This window comes from Neoarius graeffei, chromosome 13 (assembly GCF_027579695.1).
Source record: "Neoarius graeffei isolate fNeoGra1 chromosome 13, fNeoGra1.pri, whole genome shotgun sequence".
Taxonomy (NCBI): Eukaryota; Metazoa; Chordata; class Actinopteri; order Siluriformes; family Ariidae; genus Neoarius; species Neoarius graeffei.
The window spans coordinates 32151454-32174972 of NC_083581.1; the positions used below are offsets into that span (position 1 = coordinate 32151454).

Genomic DNA, 23519 nt, shown 5'->3' on the forward strand with positions numbered 1-23519 from the left:
AATGATTAACATTTTCGGCTTCAATCATTTTGCCTTGTTTTTTAAATGGAAATACAACTATTTTCTAAACACTTTTAAAAAGGGGGGTGGGGGTGGTTCCAAGTGTTTAGAAAATAGCTGTTTCCATTTTAAAAAATCAGAGCAAAATGATTGACAACCCCCAAACAATATTTAAAATGAATTCAAATTTGTTATTCTTGAAATTCAAAAATTTAAAACTGCTTTATGTCTCTAGGAACTGTATTATTCTTTGTTGACCAAATATATGGTTGTACACATGTTAAGGCATCCTGTAGGGCACTGGTTCTCAAAGTAGGGGCTGGAGACCCTCACTGGTTCATGAAGCCTAGCCAAGGGGTTCACAATTTTTTAAGTTTTGTTACATTTGTAGAAAGCATAACTCATCATTATCAGAAGTTATTTATTATTCCATTCTTATAGTTGTTTGTCTTGTTTGTTGAATGAAATGGGCTAATGCTTTTATAAATAGTGTCCTCTTATGGACAGTCATGTGCCAAATGTGCTAATTTAAGGCTGTTTTTAGGAAAGTGCCAACTGTAAATCACATCCTAATCACCTGAGATTATTACTGTGATTTATTTGCGTCAGGTCTCATTGTCTCAGGTCGGCCTGTATCTTCACAAACTTTCAGGAAAAATGCTCATAATAATAATAATAATAATAATAATAATAATAATAATAATAATAATAATAAAAAGTTGTTCCAGACTAAAATTAAGCCTTAGTTTAAAAAAAACTGTTTGTGTGTGTGTGGTTTTTTTAATTATTATTATTAAATTAAAGATACAATTTTACTTCTGAAAACAGCTACAACATGCAAAGGTCCTAAACTGAATAAATGTTGTACATGTCAAGAATATTGTTTAGTTTGTTCGAAAACTGTTGTTTCAGGAATAGAAAGCTCCATAGCTCTATTATTGTACACAATTAAAGAATATGTTTAATGTTACACTACCGTTCAAAAGTTTGGGGTCACTTTGAAATGTCCTTATTTTTGAAAGGAAAGCACTGTTCTTTTCAATGAAGATCACGTTCAACTAATCAGAAATCCACTCTATACATTGCTAATGTGGTAAATGACTATTCTAGCTGCAAATGTCTGGTTTTTGGTGCAATATCTACATAGGTGTATAGAGGCCCATTTCCAGCAACTCTCACTCCAGTGTTCTAATGGTACAATGTGTTTGCTCATTGCCTCAGAAGGCTAATGGATGATTAGAAAACCCTTGTACAATCATGTTAGCACAGCTGAAAACAGTTGAGCTCTTTAGAGAAGCTATAAAACTGACCTTCCTTTGAGCAGATTGAGTTTCTGGAGCATCACATTTGTGGGGTCGATTAAATGCTCAAAATGGCCAGAAAAATGTCTTGACTATATTTTCTATTCCTTTTACAACTTATGGTGGTAAATAAAAGTATGACTTTTCATGGAAAACACAAAATTGTCTGGGTGACCCCAAACTTTTGAACGGTAGTGTAGTTTCCTCGTGTGTGTGTGTGTGTGTGTGTGTGTGAGATCGAGCTTAACAGATACAGTATATAGACCTGCACTACATGCATAGAATGCATTAATGTTAAATATATGGCTCTCTATTAACATTGCATATATGGAGCATCCTCTGTTAGATTAGGAGCAGCCGGAAATAGAGAGGATGCTGCGCTCGCGCTGCTGAAGATTCCGTGCGCTGTTATTGCGCGGTTTGCATTCTCTCTCTCTCTCTCTCTCTCTCTCTCTCTCTCCGGTTGGTACCCTTTCTCTCGCACGCACGAGCATCCTCCGTCATGGCGTCTTCCAACCATGTCACCCCCACCAACTGCAGCTGGTGGCCCATTTCGGCCATGGGCGAGGACGGCAAGCTTGCGGACGGAGAGGAGAGTCACGAGCCGCCAGTAGAGCACAAGCCCTTCTCTAAAGACCGCCTCGTTCTGTACCACTGGACGCAGTCTTTCAGCTCGCAAAAGGTAAACACATAGCTAGCAAAATGGAGGAGCTCTGGCTGTACATTGCATGCTATGCAGTGGGACACACCGGCTGTACCGCGTTCATTTCTTCTCTTTGCACAATGCTGGCACATACCTGTCCGGCTTTATACAAATATAGCTGCTGATGCTCCTGATCAATAAATTGTTTATTGCTAGGATTGATTTTGGACCCATTTTGACAGCTCAGACCATTGTGCATGCTCAAAGACTTAGATCTGGCTGTAAACATGAGGATGACAGTCTAAATTATTTATTAAAACAAGCAGGCCTGGCTATATGGAAAAACAACTTAAACACAAAAACTGAACACTGACTGTGAGCTGTACGGTATCTTGTAGTAAATGGTACTGCTGGCATGTGGCTGGCATACTACTCAGCATAATGCAATTTCCTGATTCAGCTGATGATCTTAATATCAAGCTTTCAGACCAGGATAAAGAAGCTCTGCTTTGCTGGACAGTGGCCTTCATAAAGCAGTGAAGCGGCAGGTTGATATGGAAGTCACGACTTCGCTGAAGCAAAAGACAAACAGATCTTCTCCCCCACTGACCTTACAAGTTGAGCTGCAGTTATGAGGCTCAACTTTAAATGTATCATAGCATCCTGTGTGCAGACACAGGATCCAGCAAGTCAATGAAATGTCTCAGCACCAAATTATGACTCAGATGAAACTATTAGGTGAGAATGATCCATGTTTAGACGAAAGGAGCACACACACAATAAATATATATATATGGCGGCACGGTGGTGTAGTGGTTAGCGCTGTAGCCTCACAGCAAGAAGGTCCGGGTTCGAGCCCCGTGGCCGGCGAGGGCCTTTCTGTGCGGAGTTTGCATGTTCTCCCCGTGTCTGCGTGGGTTTCCTCCGGGTGCTCTGGTTTCCCCCACAGTCCAAAGACATGCAGGTTAGGTTAACTGGTGACTCTAAATTGACCGTGAGTGTGAATGGTTGTCTGTGTCTATGTGTCAGCCCTGTGATGACCTGGCGACTTGTCCAGGGTGTACCCCGCCTTTCGCCCATAGTCAGCTGGGATAGGCTCCAGCTTGCCTGCGACCCTGTAGAACAAGATAAAGCAGCTAGAGAGAATGAGATGAGATGAGATATATATATATATATAGTCTATCCACATTCACTGGAGATGAGCAATCATGCGCTGTGATTGGCTACTTTACTATGAGGCTATCAGCTTATATACTGTGAATAGAGAGAAACAAAATGGCAGAGCGTGTTGCTGAACCAACCGAGGACGAAATAAAAACTACTTGAAAATAACCCCCCCATACAAAAAAGCAACAAAATATGAAATAAAAGTACTTGATCATATGACTGTATCTTTTTTATTTTTCAATAATCATCATTATAGCATTTTTCACAAATTGCTAGTCATTTTGCCAGTTTGTTTACATTCTAAGCGGAAATGATTTTGTTGGATGTTTTGTATAAAGTCTTTATTTATCAAATTTGCAAAAAATAAAACTAAAAATGCTCTGTTTCTCAAAATCCAGTGAATGTTGATATAATAAAACAGTTATTCCACTCAGTCTTGGCGCGATGTGCCTCGTCGGCTATCAGCTCATGTACTACTCGATTTTGTAGAATAAATTTTATATATATATATATATATATATGTCAAAATACAAAAAACTAAGAACGAGTACCGTACCATTCAATTGTTTAGACTCATCTACTGATTCATAGGTTTTTCTTTATTTTGACTATTTTCTACATTGTACAACCCCAGATCAGAAAACATTGGGAAAGTATGTTGAAATTAAAATTAAAACTGAAAACAATGATTTGTAAATCATCTTTGACCTGTATTGCACTCAAACCAACCAAACAGCTCATTATTTGATATTTTACCTCATGAATTTTACTGTTTTTTCAAAATAAACACATAAAACTTTTGATTTTTGCAACACCTTTCAAAGAAAGTTGGGACAGTAAAGCATTTAGCACTTTATAATGTTGCAGTTCCTTCTCACAACACTTAAAAGATGTTTAGGGACTGAAGACACCAAGTAATGAAGTGTTTGTTTCAGGTGTTATTTTGTCCCATTCTTCCTGCAAACAGGTCTTAAGGTGTGCAACAATATACACTGTAAAAAAAAATCCGTTGTTTTTACGGAAAAACACTGGCAGCTGTGGTTGCCAGAATAATCCTGTTAAAAATACAGTGAAATGTAAACAACATTACAGAATAACTTGTACATTTCACTGGGATTCCATGTACAATTAATGATAACTAAATGTAAATTTTACAGGTATTCAATGTACAATAATCAATACATAACTGTTAATTTTACGGATATTCATTGTACAATAAACAATGATTCAAAATGGTTACAAGCAAGGATCTACAGATATTTTTTGGGGGGCTTTTTTCACCTTTATTGGATAGGACAGTGTAGAGACAGGAAATGAACTGGAGAGAGATTGGGAAATGACCTTGGGTCGGAATCGAACCCGGGTGCCCGGATTCATGGTATGGCGCCTTAGTCGACTGAGCCACGACGGTGGCCATTTTTTAATTTTTTTAACAGGGCAATGATGTAATTTTAATGATCACATTCTGTTTTAGTATTACAGTTTGTCTGTGTTTAAACTACAACAATTTGTAAATTCTACAAAAAAAATATGATCAATTCAACATATTCTTACTGTTAAATTAACAGTGGTATTTGGTTAGGAGTTTTACAGTATATTGATGTAAATTACACACTGCTTCATTGTTTTTGTATTTACAGTTTTTTATGTCATGATTTTACATAAATTCACTGTTAATTCTACGGACATTTTTTACAGTGTAGGGTCATCGTTGTCGTTATATTTTTTGTTTCAAAATTCTCCACACATTCTCTATTGGGGACAAAGGGGACAGGCACCCTCTTCTTCCACAGCCATGCCTTTGTAATGTGTGCAGAATGTGGTTTTGCATTGTCTTGTTGAAACATCCCTAGAAATGATGTCGCTTTGAAGGCAGTATATATTGCTCCAGAATATCAACATACTTTTCTGCATTAATACTCCATAACAGAAGTAAGTTACCTTTGCCAAGGGCACTGACAACCCCATACCACGACACACCCTGGCTTTTGGATGTGTTGCTGGTAACAGTCTGGATGGTCCTTTTTGTCTTTGGTCCAGATCACGGTGTCCATTTCATACAAAAAAGACCTGGAATACTGAGTCGTCTGACCACAATACACATTTCCACTGTGTGATGGTCCATCCCAGATGTCTCCAAGACCAGTGATGTCAATGGCGCTTCTGGGCATGGTTAACATAAGGCTTCCTTTTTGCACAGTAAAATTTTCACTGGTATTTGTGGCTCTAACTCTGTATTGTAGCTTTACAAAGGTTTGCCAAAGTAATCCCAAGCCCATGTGGTTATATCAGCTATAGATGAATGATGTTTCTTGATGCAGTGCCTTCTGAGGGATCAGAGATCACGGGTGTTCAGCTTTGACTTGTGCCCTTACCCTTTATGTACTGAAATTCCTCCAGATTCCTTGAAATGTTGAATGATATTATACACCAAAGAGGGTGAAATATCCAAATCCCTTTCTATCTTTCTTTGAGGAACATTGTTTTTAAATATTTCAATAACTTTATCATGTATTTATTGACCAACTGGAGATCCTCTGTCCATCTTTGCTCCTCAAAGACTAGGCCTTTCCTCGATGTTGATTTTATACTTAATCATAATTACAGTCATCTGTTGACATCACCTGCTTCAAATCACATCACTATTTAATTATTTTACCTCATTTCTAGCCCTACATTGCCCCCATCCCAACTTTTTAATGCCTCCGCCACCTTAAGGTGCAGGAGGCATTATGTTTTCAGGTTGTCCGTCTGTCCGTGTGTGCATCCGTGCGTGCGTTCGTGCGTGCGTCCGTCCCGAAACCTCGTGAACACAAAGGCAAATGAAAGGAATTTCACCAAACTTTCACCATTTGTGCATTTGGGGACAGACATTAACTGATTAGATTTTGAAGTTAAAAGGTCAAGATTACTGTGAGGTCAAATGTCCATCCCCAAATCACACCTTAACCCTTTGGTGACTGACCCCTTGAAAATGGTTCCTCCAGGAACTATGACTTTTCAGTTGTCAAGACAACAGAAGAACTAAAATACAAAAACAGAAAGATACGTCACAATGCTCTTGTGCACAAAACAAAATGCTCTTGTATTTTAGTTTTTCCGTTGTCTTGACGACTGAAACGTCATCGTTCCTGGAGGAACCATGTTCAAGGGGTCAGTCACCAAAGGGTTAATAAGGCGTGTAGTTTACCAGGCGGAGGCATCCCCATCGACGCAGTCGGTGTCGAGTTCTGTCTAGTTTTTTTGGAATGTGTTACAGGCCTGAAACTCAGGAATGGATGCATATTAACAAATTAAATGAAGTTGACCAGGCAAAACACAAAATATCTTGGGTTCATACAGTCTGTAATGAAATACAAGTCAAAGTACTTAGAAATCACTGCTTTCTTTTTTTTTAATTTGCATTTTCCCTACCATCCCAGCCTTTTCTGATTTGGGGTTGTACTTCATGAGGAGGTAGGTCTTTAGTCATTGTTTGAAGGCAGTCAATGACTTAACTGTTTGGGCAGCTAGGTGGCATTAATTCCACCGGCTACAGGATCAGAGGGAGCATGGTGTAGAGCGGGGTGTGGTAAGTGCTTTATGTCAGATGAGTACTGGTCCGTTTTGGGCTTTGTAGGCAAGCATCGGTCTTTTGAATCTGATACAGACACAGGGGCGTAGCTGGGGGGGGGGGGTCCTGGGATGCCCATGACACCCCCCCACCCCCACCCCTTTGTCGGACCATACATTTTTTCAATAGCCGCATAAGAATATTAGAAAAGCGCCCACTGTAATTTTTCTAACATTTTTTTAACTAGATTGTCACCTCAGCCTCATTAGGGTTTCTATAACCTTGTATGGACTTCCTGTGGTTTGGGCGCGAAAACCCAGTTTGTCAGAGTGTGTGTGGGAGAGGCAGATGTAAGTGCAGATATGTTAAATAATACACAGTGCAATATGAGCATAAAGTGCATGAAATGCACACAACAGGCAAACAGTCTGAAACAGCAGGCAAAGTGGTAATCGAGGAAACAGGCAGGAGGTCAATCGAGGCGCGGACAGAATATCAGAGGCAAAACTATACAAGATCAAGGGACGAGAAACAGGAGTCGAAAAACCAGGAGGTCAACAGGGACAAGGAACAAGGCTCAGTAAGGCACGCTAGACGCAGCGTAATACTTGGCATCATCTTTGCATGGGCGCAGTCCTTAAATAGCCCAAACATAGTTTATTGATTAAAGACAGGTCTTCTTTGTTAACGGTGCATGTGCTGGAGCTCATTAGGCGCTTGCGTAGCCCGAGGCGCGCCTTCAGGTGCACGAGCCAAGGCGCGCAGGACTTAAACAGTTCTGCGCAAGTGCGACACAATCGCACTAGAAAGCATGGTCAAGCTGCCAGTGTAGCTGCAGTCTTTTTAGTTGCGAATTACAAGTATTTCCTCTTGTGTTAATAATTCGCCATGTCAAAACAAGCGAAACTTTCCTACTTTTGTTGACGTGAAGAGAGGTAAGCAATTTATTATATTTTTTTTCCATCAAAGTTGCATTTTGTGGCTTCGAAGCTAAGTTTTAGTGTGCCATTTCTAGAATACAACATCAAGAAAACGTGGAAGAAACAGCAATAATGGAAGAGCCGGTTTCTAAGCTACATAAAACAAGCAATGGTAATTATTTTTTGTTACATAATGTACTCAGGCTGCCAGTCACCCCCCCCCCCCCCCCCCACACACACACACACACCCTTTGAAAAATCCTAGCTACGCCCCTGAGACAGCTACAGGAAATCAGTGGAGGGAGCATAGTAATGCAGTAGTGTCGTTGAAATCAAGTCGTTGTTGCAAAGGTTGCATAGTGTGCACAGGTAGATGTTCTCGGAGCAAGTTGCAGTAGTCAAGTCTCGAAATGGCAAGGGACTGAACAAGTACCTGAGTGGGCTCTGTGGGTAGAAATGGACGAATCCTCTTGATGTTGTCAATTAGAAACCGTCATGAGCTTGTCAGTTTAGTGATGGGATGCGAGAAAGATCGTTGATTATCCACGGTTACCCCAAGGTTGCATGTAGTGATAGATGATGAGATCTGAGAGTTATTCAGGAAGAGCTCAAGAACTTGACATGAGGATGCATCTATTGGGATGAACAGCCATTCAGTTTTATTAGGAATGAAGCTGCTATCCATGATGAGGTGTCTGCCAGAGATCCGTGCAGAAAATGTGTGTCTAAGGAAGGAAAGGAGAGTATAGAGAGTGTCATCAGCAGTGGTATGAAAACCACTTTGCTCAGGATGGGAATAAACCTTGCTGTCTTGAATGCAGTTGGTACCGTACATGACCAATTGTTATGGAATTATTAATGATAGAAGAGATGAAGGGGAAGAAGTCTTGTGAGATGGTTTTGGGCACTGTGAAAGGGATGAGATCCAGTGGGGAGATTATGGTACTGGAGGACAAGATAGCTCACAGAAAGCTGAACAACAAACAAAAATGATCACTAAATGGTGAAAGAATATCTTCTGCTAAATCCTTCAGTAATATAACTTAGCCAATAAAGCACATTGAGTATAATAGACACACACCAAATACCTCAGCATACTTCATGTGGACACAAAGTTTGGCTGACTACCATGAACAATATGACATTATTGTGGAGTCAGCAGACATTGTAAAGATGTTTTCCTTCCATATTTTGCACATGTTAGCTGGGTGAACCCCACGGGTGAACATTCTACAAGATCAAGACTGTGACTGGTCATTACAAATGATATACAAATTGTACACTTCTGATTCATTTTAATTCTGTATAGTTTTCACTAGCATGCTAAATACACCATAGTTTATGCTGTTGGCACTTTGACACAATGGTCAATACGAAAGCACAGATAATATGTGAGCTTTTGTGCTCACAAAAGTAGTTTTGTCTTTGAGAAACTCTTGCAAATGTAATACATTTTCCTAATGAGTTTTAAATCAATATCAATCAAGGTTCACATTAGTGATTCTCAGTGATGTATATAGTATATGTAAATTTATACAAACTCTGGAGCTCTGATAGGACAGGGTTTTTTTTTTTTCCAAAACAAATGCTCATGTGAATGAGTTCACAAATTAGGAATAAATTTGTTCATATTCAGCTTTGAAAATTCAGACCTACTACAGTATTTGTTAACAAGGGTCTAAATCAAAGCAAAAAGGATCTCAATCTAATGACTGTTTTGTGTAGGCTCTGGTGACAACTAATAATAACCGTATTCAGGTCTCATCTAGGCTCAGGACCTGCAGAACAGACAAACAGGAGCCATTGGAGCATATTAAAGGACATGGGACATGAAACATAAATGCACACTATATCAGTTTCTTTCCATTAAAAATATGAATTAATTGCATCAACAAATACAAAATCATCTATTAAATTCAGCAAAATTGTTATATTCGTGATGATTATATGGCATTTCTGCTCGAGCTCCGATATGCATATTTTACAACCGGAAGAGCCGCTGTCACGTGATCATACGTCAGAAAAACTTTCGGGCACAGCACAAGCGGGTAGATGAATGGAGAAGTGAATGACAAGAAAATTGTTTTTATAGTCTTTAACGTACATTGAACATCATGGTGTATTGTGCTGCTTATGGTTGCAATAATTCCAATGGGAAATGCCCTGGAGTAAGTTTTTTTGCATTCCCCAAGGACCCGAAGCTGAGGAAAGTGTGGGCTCACTACTGCCGTAGAAAAAACTTTGCACCTACCGTTTCCCACAAACTGTGTTCGGACCATTTCACAGAGGATTCTTTCAACTTTAATACTCAGGTACTGAGTGATATTAATTGCCAAGCCAAATTTAAGAGGCCGTATAGCCGGGTTCATGGAGGCAGTGATAGCGCCATAATATACAGGGCCTAACATTCCTACAACTGTAGAGACAGTCAAGAAATCCTGTAACATTAATGGACATTTAAATAAATGTTAAGTTATGTTGGTAAGTTTGTTTAACTTTTCTTAATTTTCATCTCTTTCACCAAATGGCGTAGTGTTGTTGGCTGTGTGATGGCGTTTCGCCATTTTGAATGTTTTCATCTCGGACTCTGGAAGCATTGTATCTCAATCAATCTCGAAAAATATCAGCAAAAAAAAAACTAGCTTGCAACGGACTTTAGCTAGATCTATGATGAACTTTCAATGTATGATACAAAAATAATACTTCTTTCAACAGATCATTAGCCTTTGAGCAGAATTGTTTTTAACTTACCAGGAAGTGTTATCAAGCCGACCGCTTTCAGTTTCATGGGGATTGAATGAACTCTCACTCTCAGAATCATCTGACCCGTCAGAGTAAAGACAAGATCCATGTTCAAGTGAATTTCCAGCTATCGGTTCGAATTGATAGGGTCTAACTTCACATCTCTGTGAAACATCGGGAATGTCACTGTCGATGGTGTCCATTTCGGTAACCTGTTTACATTAGATTCCCAAGCGCTGGCTCCTTGGAAAGTTTTTGTGACGTCACGGGTCACGTGACCACCTAGCTAATTAACGAATCCTTGTTTTACGCTGATGTATAAAAAAGTTGAATAATGTGATGATTTTCACATTTTTGACGCCCTGCAGTGATTTAAATGGCATTTCTTATGTCCTTTATACATAATTATACCCAGAAAAAAATCCATGTCCCATGTCCTTTAAGTATCACTGATCAAACACCTATAAGGGATAGTCTCATCTAAACCACTCAGCAATAAATTCTGGATAGCGTGCCTTTAAAACTAGGTTCTAACAGCCTGTGTTTTTATAGTAACCTGAATTTCTAATACCAAAAATTTCAATAAGTTTGAGACACCAAGTGCATATACTATATAGTAAATATCACATTGTAATTGCTTTTGGTATCTGCTATTATGTAACTGATAATATTTAACTGACACATAATATAAAATGCTTTATACTGCAGTGCTTTTTTATCTCAGTTCTGATTGGTCAGAATTGGTTCTAATTAATATTTTATAACAGCAGTTTCTATAACAGTCTGTCGTTTCTGCAGAAACAGCTAAGACAGGGACTTGAATGGTGAAAACGGCACATAAATTGATTTAAAAAAACGACAACTTGTAATTGTTGATGCTGAGTTGATGTTTTTGAAAGGAGTCTTCAGTGTCAGTGCTTTGTAAGAATCAGAGGTCAAGCTGTAACTTTTAAGTTTTTTGAGATAGTAAAGTCTTCAGGACAGAGAGATATGACAAGATGCATTTTTATTAACTGACAGAGAGAATTAGTGTTGTACAACTCGAGACTGGTCTGAAGACCACTTTTTGAAGGTCTTGTCTCAGAATCGACCACATTTTTCCTCGGTCTTGTCTCAGTCTCAGATATAGAGACTTGGGATTTTATTTCAAGACCACAACTGCAGGGATTTCACTCAATTTCCTGTGTATTGTCTGATTTATTTGTTAACATTGTTACTGTGATTGAATGTAAAATTTCCTGATTCAAATACGACCAATAATGTGACTCATTGCTAATTTTTAATTTTTCTTCCTGTTAACAGCTATCACCCCTCCCCACCCCCCTTCACATACACTGGTCTGGTCTTGGTCTTGACTCCGTTTCACCCTGCCTTGGTCTTGGTCTTGACTTGATTTCAATCCCTCAAAGTCTTGGTCTTGTCTTGGTCTTGATACACTCTGGTCTTGGTCATGACTTGGTCTCAGTTTCGGTGGTCTTGACGACAACACTAGACAGAATACAGACATCTCACAACATTAAATGTAATTATAAAAAATAAAAATATGATGTGTTGTTCTGGAATAAATACAAAATTGTTCGTGTTGGCAAATTACTGTGGTGTAAAAGAAATACCTTGGGATGTCAGTGAAGCCTTTTGATGATGCTGTCAGTTAATTCCAGATTTTTATGAATGACTGGAAAGTCTGTAATAGTATTAAATTTAAACATACTTTGATATTCTGTTGTTAAAGTAATATAGACTGAAGACACTAAGGGTTTTGGTTTTCTTTTTTATACATTCCCATACTTTGTGCTCTAACACTACCTCTATAATATTTTTAGTCTTCCCATACTATATTAAGTGACCTTTAAAAAATATCAAGAAAACCGCACCTTGAAATTCTGGAAAGTGTAAAAGTTCGAACTGAATCAATTAAAATAAGAAAGTCTAGATTTTTTTTCCCTTGGGGTAAAGGCAAGAACCCTGTATCTGACTTGATGTGAAAATTATTGAAGATGCACTTGAGATGGTGTTTATTGTCTGGCAGGTGCGTCTGGTAATTAATGAGAAGGGTCTGCTGTGTGAAGAGCGGGATGTGAGTCTACCTCTGACTGAGCACAAAGAGCCCTGGTTCATGAGGCTTAACCTTGGAGAGGAGGTACCTGTCTTCATCCATGGAGACACTATTGTCAGTGACTACAGCCAAATCATTGAATACTTAGAGACCAACTTCGTGGGTGGTAAGTATTAAAACTCTAATATCTGGATGGAGGTAAGATTGTCAGTCACAAGACAAGAAGTTAAAGTCAAGTCAAATTTCATTACTGTCATGTTAGGGCATTACACTGAGAGGCAGAGAATACAAAGATATGTATTGAACAGTGTAAATTCTGGGGTATATACTAAACCATTACATATATTACACCTCGGAATTCATGGCCCATGAAGACTAGGCAAAGCAAATTAAGTGGGTTCAAGATCTGACAGTGTGGTGGAGGGGAATGGGTGAGAGATTTGAAAAGCTTAATGACCTAAGAAGAAAAACTGCCCTTTAAAAAGCTGGAAGCAGACCAGACCTTTACTAGATGGTACAACTGTGACGTGCTCTCATCTGTCTGAGTGTGCTGTGTCTGAAAATAATATGCTATTTTGTGTCCTCTTACTGAACTTCTTATACAGTAGATGTCAAAATCAGTGGTACCCAATGATGTGTTGGCCTGAATTCACCTCTCTTCTGCTTTGTGCAAGACAGCTGAGCCCCCATGAAAAACACTTGGGTTGGAATTGTCACTTGGTCACTGTTGGAAGAGGAGAAATATTGGAATTTTTAGGAAGTTAACTAGAAAGAAGGTGGCGCTTCAGCCTTGGTCTTTCTCCTTAATTTAAAGGTACATTATGTAGGATCTAGTGGCGTCTAACGGTGAGGTTGCAGATTGCAACCAACTGAAAAACCCTTCCCTTTCCAAGCGTGTATCAGAATGTACAGTGGCAGTCCGGTGTCCGTAGTGTACTTACAAATACTTACAAAATTATGTCATCATCAGTGATCACATCAAGATAGCATAATTGCTAAATTACCTGTACAGAGAAAACAGCCAACTTTGGCATCACTTTGAAAACAAATTTCAGAACTCAAATTTTGGAAACGGAGGATCATACTTATTATTTGGCATGAGAAAAAACAAGGGAGTGTGAATCCTCATCAACGATGTGAAAGCATGATGCAAAACGAGACTGGGAGGGAAAACATAGAGAAATGTTTAATAAAATGACTGAGATGGCAAAAAATAACGGAATTTACCTTTACCCTTATTTTCTGCCATCTCAGTCATTTTATTAAACATTTCTCTATGTTTTCCCTCCCAGTCTCGTTTTGCATCATGCTTTCACATCATTGACGAGGATTCACACTCCCTTATTTTTTCTCATGCCAAATAATAAGTATGATCCTCCATTTCCAAAATTTGAGTTCTGAAATTTGTTAGGTAGCACCAGCAAACACTTGAGTCCTCTTTTTTCTTCTTCTTTCTTTTCCTTTCTTCTTTTTCTTCATCTGTCTTCTGGATTCATCATGCCATTTGTAAAAATGCGGAACACGAAAGGCACTCGCTAGAGGTTTGTCCATTCTGGGCTATTGTTGAAACATGGCAGCACAAAATGACGGGCTCGGTGGAAGAGGACCTGCTCCCTATTTAGATATAAAGAACTCCTTCTAAGCTTAGGAAAACGCAAAGCTTTATAGTTACAGGTAATGTGAGACTCCATACAGTCAGTAACTTGAGCTTAGGATCACACCCATGCCGCAAAAATTATAAGGCAGAAACACTACCTATGTCAGCAAAAGTGTATTTATTTATGTATAAACTGAAGCACACTCTCAGAAAATAAAGTACACTATTGTACCTTTAGAGGTACAGTGGCTTGTCACTAGGGCAGGACCCTCTAAGGTACTTATCTGTACACTTTATATACTGCTTGGGAACATACAGTGTCTTACAAAAGTATTCATCCCCCTTGGTGTTTGTCTTGTTTTGTTGCATTACAGGCTGGAATTAAAATGGATTTTTGGAGGGTTAGCACCATTTGATTTACACAACATGCCTACCGGCGGAACGGTAGTGTAGTGGTTAGCGCCGTCGCCTCACAGCAAGAAGGTCCAGGTTCGAGCCCCGTGGCCGGCGAGGGCCTTTCTGTGTGGAGTTTGCATGTTGTCCGCGTGGGTTTCCTCCGGGTGCTCCGGTTTCCCCCACAGTCCAAAGACATGCAGGTTAGGTTAACTGGTGACTCTAAATTGACCATAGGTGTGAGTGTGAATGGTTGTCTGTGTCTACGTGTCAGCCCTGTGATGACCTGGCGATTTGTCCAGGGTGTACCCTGCCTTTCGCCCATAGTCAGCTGGGATAGGCTCCAGCTTGCCTGCGACCCTGTAGAACAGGATAAAGCGGCTAGAGATAATGAGATGAGATGAGAACATGCCTACCACTTTAAAGTTGCAAATAGTTGGGGGGTTTTTTTGGTGACACAAACAATAATTAAGATGAAAAAACAGAAATCTGGAGTGTGCATAGGTATTTGCCCCCTTTCATATGAAACCCTTAAATAAGAGCTGGTCCAACCAATTCATTTCATAAGTCACATAATTAGTTGATTAAGATCCACCTGTGTGCAATCACAGTGTCACATCTGTCACATGATGTCTGCATTAATCAACCTATTCTGGAAGGACCCTGACTCTGCAGCACTACTAAGCAAGCAATATGAAAACCATGGAGCACTCCAAACAGGTCAGAGATGTGGTATAGACATAGTATAGAGAAGTATAGATCAGGGTCGGGTTATAAAAAATGTCCCAAACTTTGATTATCCCACAGAGTACCATTAAATCCATTATAGCAATATAGAAAGACTATGGCACCACTACAAACCTGAAAAGAGAAGGCCGCCCACCAAAACTCACAAACCGGTCAAGGAGAGCATTAATCACAGACGCAACAAAGACAGCAAAGATAACACTGAAGGAGCTGCAAAGGTCCATAGTGGAGATGGGAGTATCTGTTTATAGGACCACTTTAAGCCATACACTCCACAGTGCGGGGCTTTATGGAAGAGTTGCCAGAAAAAAGCCATTGCTTAAAGAAAAATATAAGAAAAGACATTTGAAGTTTGCCCAACAGCATGTGGCAGACTCCCCAAACACATGGAAGAAGATTCTCTGGTCAGATGAGACTAAAATTGAACTTTTTGGCCATCATGGGAAATGCCATGTGTGGCACAAACCCAACACTTCCCATCACCCTAAGAGCACCATTCCTACAGTGAAGCATGGTGGTGGCAGCATCATGCTGTTGGGATGTTTTCATCTGCAGGTGCAGGAAAGCTGGTCAGGATTGAAGGAAAGATGGATGGCACTAAATACAGGGCAGTCGTGGAAGAAAACCTGTTTGAGTCAGCCAGAGGTTTGAGACTGGGACAAAGGTTCACATTCCAGCAGGACAATGACCCGAAACATACTGCTAAAGCTACACTGGAGTGGTTTAAATGGAAACATTTAAATGTCTTGGAATGGCCTAATCAAAGCCCAGACCTCAATCCAATTGAGAATCTGTGGCATAATTTGAAGATTGCTGTACACCAACACAACCCATCTAACTTGAAGGAGTTAGAGCAGTTTTGCCTTGAGGAATGGGCAAAAATAACAGTGGCTAGATGTGCTAAGCTAATAGAGACCTACCCCAAGAGACTTGCAGCTGTAATTGCAGCAAAAGGTGGCTTGCCAAAGTATTGACTCTTCTTTTTTTTTTTGGGGGGGGGGGGGGGGGGTGAATACCTATGCACACTCCAGATTTCTGTTTATTCATCTTAATTATTGTTTGTGTCACAATAAAATAAAAAACAATTTGCACATTTAAAGTGGTAGGCATGTTGTGTAAATCAAAATCAAATGGTGCTAACCCCCCAAAAATCCATTTTAATTCCAGCTTGTAATGCAACAAAACAGGACAAACACCAAGGGGGATGAATACTTTTGTAAAACACTGTATGTTCCCAAGCAGTATATAAAGTGTACAGATAAGTACCTTAGAGGGTCCTGCCCTAGTGACAAGCCACTGTACGCCTAACAATAATGTACTTTATTTTCTGAGAGTGTGCTTCAGTTTATACATAAATAAATACCATAAACACCAAGGGGGATGAATACTTTTGCAAGACACTGTATATGTACCTGTTTGGCCCTAAAAAGGTGGTTACCTTGAGGTCCAATAATAAGCCCTAGGAGGTACATTAGTGTAGACTGTACCTTTGGGGAGAGTAATGGACTCCTACTGTACCCCTATTTCTGAAAGTGCATGAACAAATTCCAGCAGAAAGTTGTGCATTGTTCTTCCAGCATTTAACTCGGTTAACCTCTTAGTAGTACATAAAAGTGGTTTCCTAAGTTAAAACAGGTGTGTTAATGAACGGAATGAAATCTATCCTGCGTAGTGGCGTGACTTTCACAGACCGATGCTAATCAATCCTGATGTAGAAGGATATTCACAGGGACAAGGCGAACAGTTATGTTTCTGTACTCGCCGGCTGCTTTGCAGCAGATCTCACCCCAAGCCTGTTGGAGACGTGCAGGTGCAGGGTAGAGGCTGATTAGTCAGCAGGCTGGAGGACAGCCAGACTGCTCTCATCCATTGTCCCTAATGCATCAAGATGGTGCAGACAGAGTGGGATACGCGTGGCCTATCTTGCTTTTTCAGTTCTATCTACAAAGCCTTTTTTATTCCTTTGCGACAGCTGTGTTGAGACAAAACAAATGAATCTGCAATGACTTTAATCAAGAGTTGGCTGTTTCTTCTACTTTATTCTGGAAATTTTACTTAATGGGGCACTACAGCTGGTGCACACATGGCTGAAATAAGCCTTGTTATTTCACAAAAAAGGAATTAACCTCCATCTGTGAAGTATTAAAGCATCTTTTTAAAAGAGAAATCACATAAAAGAGCTGACATCAGGCTTACAGTTCCATATTTTCAGCAGTCTGGATAATAAGGGGCCCTGTATGTATGTACAGTATATGTGTTTTGCTACAGATACAATAGCCCAGCTTATTCCAGATGAAGGCACTCCTATGCATGCTCGGGTGAAGCAGTATCGAGAGCTTCTGGATGGCCTGCCCATGGACGCCTACACGCATGGCTGCATCCTCCACCCTGAACTCACTACTGACTCCATGATCCCAAAGTACGCCACTGCTGAAATACGTAGTAAGTGATGCCATAATTCAGTGTTGAAACTGCTTCATTGCAGACTGATCTGTTTGGGGTGATTTTTGATCTGTTTGTGTTTAGTATCATTAATGACACAAATCTGGAGACAAAGAGCATAAAACCTGCATTAGTTTTAGCATTAGATATGACTGGATTCACAACTTTAAAACAAACCAATGAATGCATCATCTTCAAATCAAATGGAAGGCTGACTCAAGTGTTGACCTTTTAGCGGCATAAACGGCAGCTGCATTAAATGCTTGGAGACTAATTGATTTACGGCAAGGTCCCCGTTATTGGATCAAGTGTTGACCTAGCGCTGGCATGAACCCCAGCTGCAGAAGAATGCTATCTGGTTTACAGCAAAGGCCCCTGTTATTGGATATGGCTTACTCATTCTGAACCGCATTGCACAGAGATTATGCAATGAAACAGACCGGTAAATCAAGCCAATAGATCTGATCCAGTCCACAGTCTTGTTCTGGATTTAATGAGGACAGGAAAACCCTGCATAAACCCTAATAAATCTACTTTGTAGTAAATGTGTGTGAATTGAATCTTCCTCTGCTGGGTGATGTTTATCAGTTTGATTTTCAAGCATACTAATCTCATTACAACTTAAATATTTGCCAAATCTGTTTCAGATTTTTGGTGGAAAAAAAATCCTCATATCTTCCCACGGAACTCTTCATAATCGTAGAGCACCTTATTCTTAATCAAGAGGGGAACAATAGCACTCAGCTTTATCTGAGAAAATTGGATGTTTACAAAGATTTTTCCCAAAATCATTCTGGTTTACTAGCAGCTCCTCATACCAATCTTAGAAGCAAGAACTGATATCAAATTGTTACATTTCTTTTTCATTTATCTATGTGACCCTGGTTACTGACTGCTGACAGAAGTTCTATCATTGTTCTATCATCTCACTCTTCCAGGACACTTGGCCAATGCAGCATCTGAACTGATGAAACTGGACCATGAGGAGCCACAGCTGACAGAACCATACCTTTCAAAGCAGAAAAAGCTCATGGTAAGATTGTGTGAAACAGGGCTCACAATCAATGTTTCAAAATCTAATTCCTTGCTTCGCATTTACTTATTGTGTTATAATGAACCCAGACATGAGGCGCCACGTGGGTTTGAATGGAAGAAATTTGTGTATGTAGGGGAGTATCTGGTATGGGGTATCATTTCACAGGTCTATCTTGTTCTACCAGGCAAAGATACTGGACCATGATAATGTGAACTACCTGAAGAAGATCCTTGTTGAGTTGGCAATGGTACTAGACCAGGTAGAAGCAGAACTTGAAAAGAGGAAACTGGAATATCAAGGCAAGTTTGTCTTTCTTATTTTAACACTCACCGAATATTGATTCATTCCTGCCATGTTATTCTAGCTCAGGGGTGTCAAGCTCGTTTTAGATACACTTAGTCCAATGTCAAGTGGGACAGACCAAAGATAATCAGGTCAGTGAACAATAACACATTAACAACTGTTAAAAGGTACATTCTGAACGTACAAATGGATTGAGCATAGAGTATCTTACACCTACAAAATAGATGAACAGACTGCAATTCCTTACCCCTAATTTTTTTTTTCTAAATTATGGTTTCACCATATGGTGTCTGGTATAAATATTCACCCCCTTTTATTTTTCTAGCACTTTGTAGTGTTCCAGCTAGCCTTCCAAGACGGCAGGGCACCAATGATTATCGTGGGTAATTTTGTGTGAATCACTCTGGACAAAGAATCTATCATGCAATATCAGCCATACCGGGCAACTATGCAAGGTCAATTACTTTTGTAAAATAAAGTAAGCAAATCTGAAACTTCTTAGTTCACCAGTTTGCTACAATGCTTCATAATATCACATCCGTGCGCATTCACGCTTGGCCCGCCTCAAACTGTCACTCACATCCATGCACATTTGGCCTCTGAGTGAGCAGCGTGTGCTGCAAGGACTCCAAACACTAATAACAAAGCTAATAAATTTAGCTTTGATCATATGTCTGTATTTTGCACAAGTCACCGATAACATGGTGCATTGGGATTGTTAGTTTTCATTAAGATTAACGCAAAAACAATTGGAGAATATAAATCTGTAATAAATCGGGTGATCTCATCATCTCCTAAAATGAAATCATGAGCCAAATAGAGACCAATTACATGAGGCCTATTGATGTACAGCAGCCTAACTGTAAAGAGCTAACATTTAGATTTATTGTTGTATAAATCTAATAATATTAACTGCAGACCTAAAGTTTAGGCCTATTAAAAATTAAATAGTTGCAATCCAATTGCAATTAGCCTTGACTAGGTCTAATGTTAGTTAATACTACTAATAATAGTAATACTAATAGCGTTAATCAATAATTAATATTAGTCCAGGATATTAATGTTAGATTAGATCTAATCTAACATGTTAATGTTCACGTCAACATTAGTGACTAGATTTTCTATAGATCTATATCTAGACTCTAGATCTATCAGTCCTAACATTTTGATTGAATTTGTTTAGTCCTCAACTTTTACGTCTACTTATGTCTGTGAAGATTCTCAGTCATCCAGGTACATAGTAATCTGTGGTTGGTAGAAGAGAGCAACTGGACTTGCTTGAAGATTCTTGAAAACGTTTCACCTCTCATCCGAAAGGCTTCCTCAGTTCTGTCTGACTAATAGGGAGTATCAGGTATTTATCCTCTCATGGATCATCATAGAATCAGAATCAGAATTCTGACATCTTTTATCAGCCACCTACAATGCAGCCATCAGAATTCTGATTCTGTGATGATCCATGAGAGGATAAATACCTGATACTCCCTATTAGTCAGACAGAACTGAGGAAGCCTTTCGGATGAGAGGTGAAACGTTTTCAAGAATCTTCAAGCAAGTCCAGTTGCTCTCTTTTACCAACCACAGATTACATCTACTTATGTTCTGGCAAACAGAAATGCTCGGTTCTCTGATGCCCTTGCTGCTTTGACCAATTCTTTTTGTCTTTCGCGCCCTTGTAAATTTATTAGCTTTGTTATTAGTGTTTGGAGTCCTTGCAGCACACGCTGCTCACTCAGAGGCCAAATGTGCATGGATGTGAGTGACAGTTTGAGGCGGGCCAAGCGTGAATGCGCACGGATGTGATATTATGAAGCATTGTAGCAAACTGGTGAACTAAGAAGTTTCAGATTTGCTTACTTTATTTTACAAAAGTAATTGACCTTGCATAGTTGCCCGGTATGGCTGATATTTCAAACGTACTTTGCTTCACTAACTCACTATTGTAATAAGACAAAATGGTCGACGGAGCATGACTATGGCCCCATGCTAATAGTGTGTTGTGAGTGGTCAACATGCGTTACTTTCATTGCAAGTATAGTTAGTGTGCCCTAACACTCGTTAGGGCACACTTTCTTTCTGTGGCAGAATGGATATGCCAGGCGCTTGGAAAATTCTGGAAAATTAGGAGTAGGGCACATATAAATTTGGGCGTGGCATTGGTATTTGAGGGCAGGGTGCATGTTCTGATAAAATAAACTAGCTGGAACACTGCTTTGCTTTTTTTTTGTATTTTAATTTGTAGTGTTACAACTGGCATGGACTTGAGCTTATATGTTATACGTTTTTAATTTGCTCTTGAAAGATTACATATTTTGTCAGTAGCTGGATTGATAGCCTGTAGTTTATTGCCCTATATCACACCATGGTGGAATGACAGAGGTTAGCTTGTTTTTTTTCTCTTCTTTGACTTTTTCAATTCATTTACAGTCCACAAGATGATTAAATTAAGAACATGGATTCTAAATTTGGCAGGCTGGATTACTTGTGGTGGGGCATAAGTTTGACACCCCTGCTACAGGTACTTAAGAGCTCAAGTGGACTTGATAGCACTTAGGTTAACCTCAGAACCCACTGTGGTCTTTATTGTTATACAATAAATTCTTACTTATTGTTGTTTGAATGTCTGTGCAGTGGCTCCCAAAAGCAACATTGCAGACCACAGACAGCCTTAGGGTCGCTTTGGGAAGCTGTTCTACTGCTTACTGAGAAAGGGACTAGTCCCTTATCTGGGCTCCGATAAAGACAACAAAACCATCACTATTTGATAGTTTTCAGAATACTTTTACATGTGTACAACTGTTTTGAATTTTGAATTCCTGGATCTCAGCCTTTCAGGAAGTACTACAGTAGGCTATGCGATACTACAGCACAACACTGACTTATAACCCCACTTCTTTGCTAACAGGTCAAAAGTACGAGTTGTGGCTTTGTGGACCTGACTTTACGCTAGCTGATATATGTCTTGGAGCCACGTTGCACAGGCTCAAGTTCTTGGGACTTTCAAAGAAGTACTGGGAGGATGGAAGCAGACCCAACCTCCAGTCATTTTTTGAGCGTGTGCAGAAGCGCTACGCTTTCCGTAAGGTGTTGGGAGACATCCACACCACCTTATTGTCAGCAGTCCTACCCAACGCATTCCGAATGGTAAAAAAGAAGCCGCCGTCCTTCTTCGGTGCTTCCTTCTTAATGGGTTCTTTAGGTGGGATGGGCTATTTTGCCTATTGGTTTTTAAAAAAGAAATACATGTAGTAAATGCTCTATTACTGTGTTCTGTGTCAGTGAATTTGTGCGAGGCTGCAACTTTTCTGTACCAGATGTTGTGCAACAGCTGGAATTCTGATGTTGTGCAGAGAAAACCCTATTATCTGAGTGAACGGATTAAATAAGAACATTCCATGACAAGGAATCCTTCTTTGAAAATCAACACATTTTCTGGTAATCGATGCCTTCATTGGTTTATTTTTTATATTGATTCCCCTATTGTTTACTAAATGCCTTGTCAACTTTTAATTTCATTTGCCTACAGTCTGATTATAGTCAACAAAATGAAACATCATGATCTAAATTAAAGGCACTACAAATTCCTCCACGTGGTATGTGTTGGCATTACACGCGTACTTATTATAGCATGACCTATACTGATACCCCCTTCTAACACTAGTAGGAGTATCTTGTGTTTGAGGCATTCACCTTTTGCCCTTTAATCTACTTTTCATTTACGGGTTTCCAGCCAAACCTTGAGAAATATTGAGATACTAGATAAAATGTTTAGCTGCAGCCTAATACTGCCAAACATATATGAAATTACTATTCACCCACTCACTCTGTGTAGATTTGAGCACATTCACAAACAGCACATGGGCATGTAAAGGTTTTTGTTTGTTTGGAGAAAGTACCTCACCAGCATTAGCACCAGATATCATTCAGGTTATTTTAAGATGTGGGGTCATTATAAACATGGGATATTAAGAAATGCTTGATAGGCAAGTGATTGATTACAGTTTGTAAGACTTTCCATATATCCGTTGTATCTAGTCGGGTCGAGACGCAGCTCTAATGTTTGTGCAACTAGATTAACATTATTCTATCCACATTCACTGGATATAAGCAATCGTGCGCTCTGATTGGCTACTCTACTACTAAGATATCAGCTCATATACCATGAGTAGAGGAAAAACAAAATGGCGGAGTGTTTTGCTGAATCAACCGAGGATGAAATAAAAACGTTACTCGAAAACAAAACCCCAAATACAAAAAGAAAGCAACAGAAAATGGAATGAAAGTATTTGATGGTAAGAACGTATCTTTATTTTTCAAGAATTATCGCATTTTTCATAAATTGCTCCGGTCATTTCATCAGTTTGTTTACAGTCTAAGCGGAAATGATTTTGTCAGATGTTTTGTATAAAGTTTTTATCAAATCTGCAAAAAATAAAAATGGTCCGTTTCTCAAAATTCAGTGAATGTGGATAGAATAAAAGTTATTCCACTCAATCTCATCATACATGGCTTATAGCCAACTCAGCGCTACGCACCTCATCGGCTATCAGCTCATGTACGACTCAATTTCGTGGAATGACTGTTAAAGATCTTCATGGGTCAAATTCAGGTGCCTGAAA

At 39.4% G+C, this 23519-nt stretch overlaps 1 protein-coding gene across 4 annotated transcripts; it reads left to right on the forward strand.

Annotated features, from left to right (window-relative positions):
• The first annotated feature begins 1803 nt into the window (after nt 1-1803).
• On the forward strand, nt 1804-22149 carry gdap1l1 (ganglioside induced differentiation associated protein 1-like 1). 4 transcript variants are annotated; one of them, XM_060936770.1, is made up of 7 exons: nt 1804-1983; nt 11349-11357; nt 12356-12548; nt 17388-17561; nt 18500-18594; nt 18782-18896; nt 21806-22149. In XM_060936770.1, exons 1-7 carry the CDS (start codon nt 1804-1806, stop codon nt 22147-22149), a joined length of 1110 nt encoding a protein of 369 aa, XP_060792753.1. The 4 variants fall into 4 exon arrangements, with proteins under 4 accessions (XP_060792753.1, XP_060792752.1, XP_060792754.1 ...); XM_060936769.1 differs by lacking the exon at nt 11349-11357; XM_060936771.1 differs by lacking the exons at nt 11349-11357; nt 17388-17561.
• The last annotated feature ends 1370 nt before the right edge of the window (nt 22150-23519 follow it).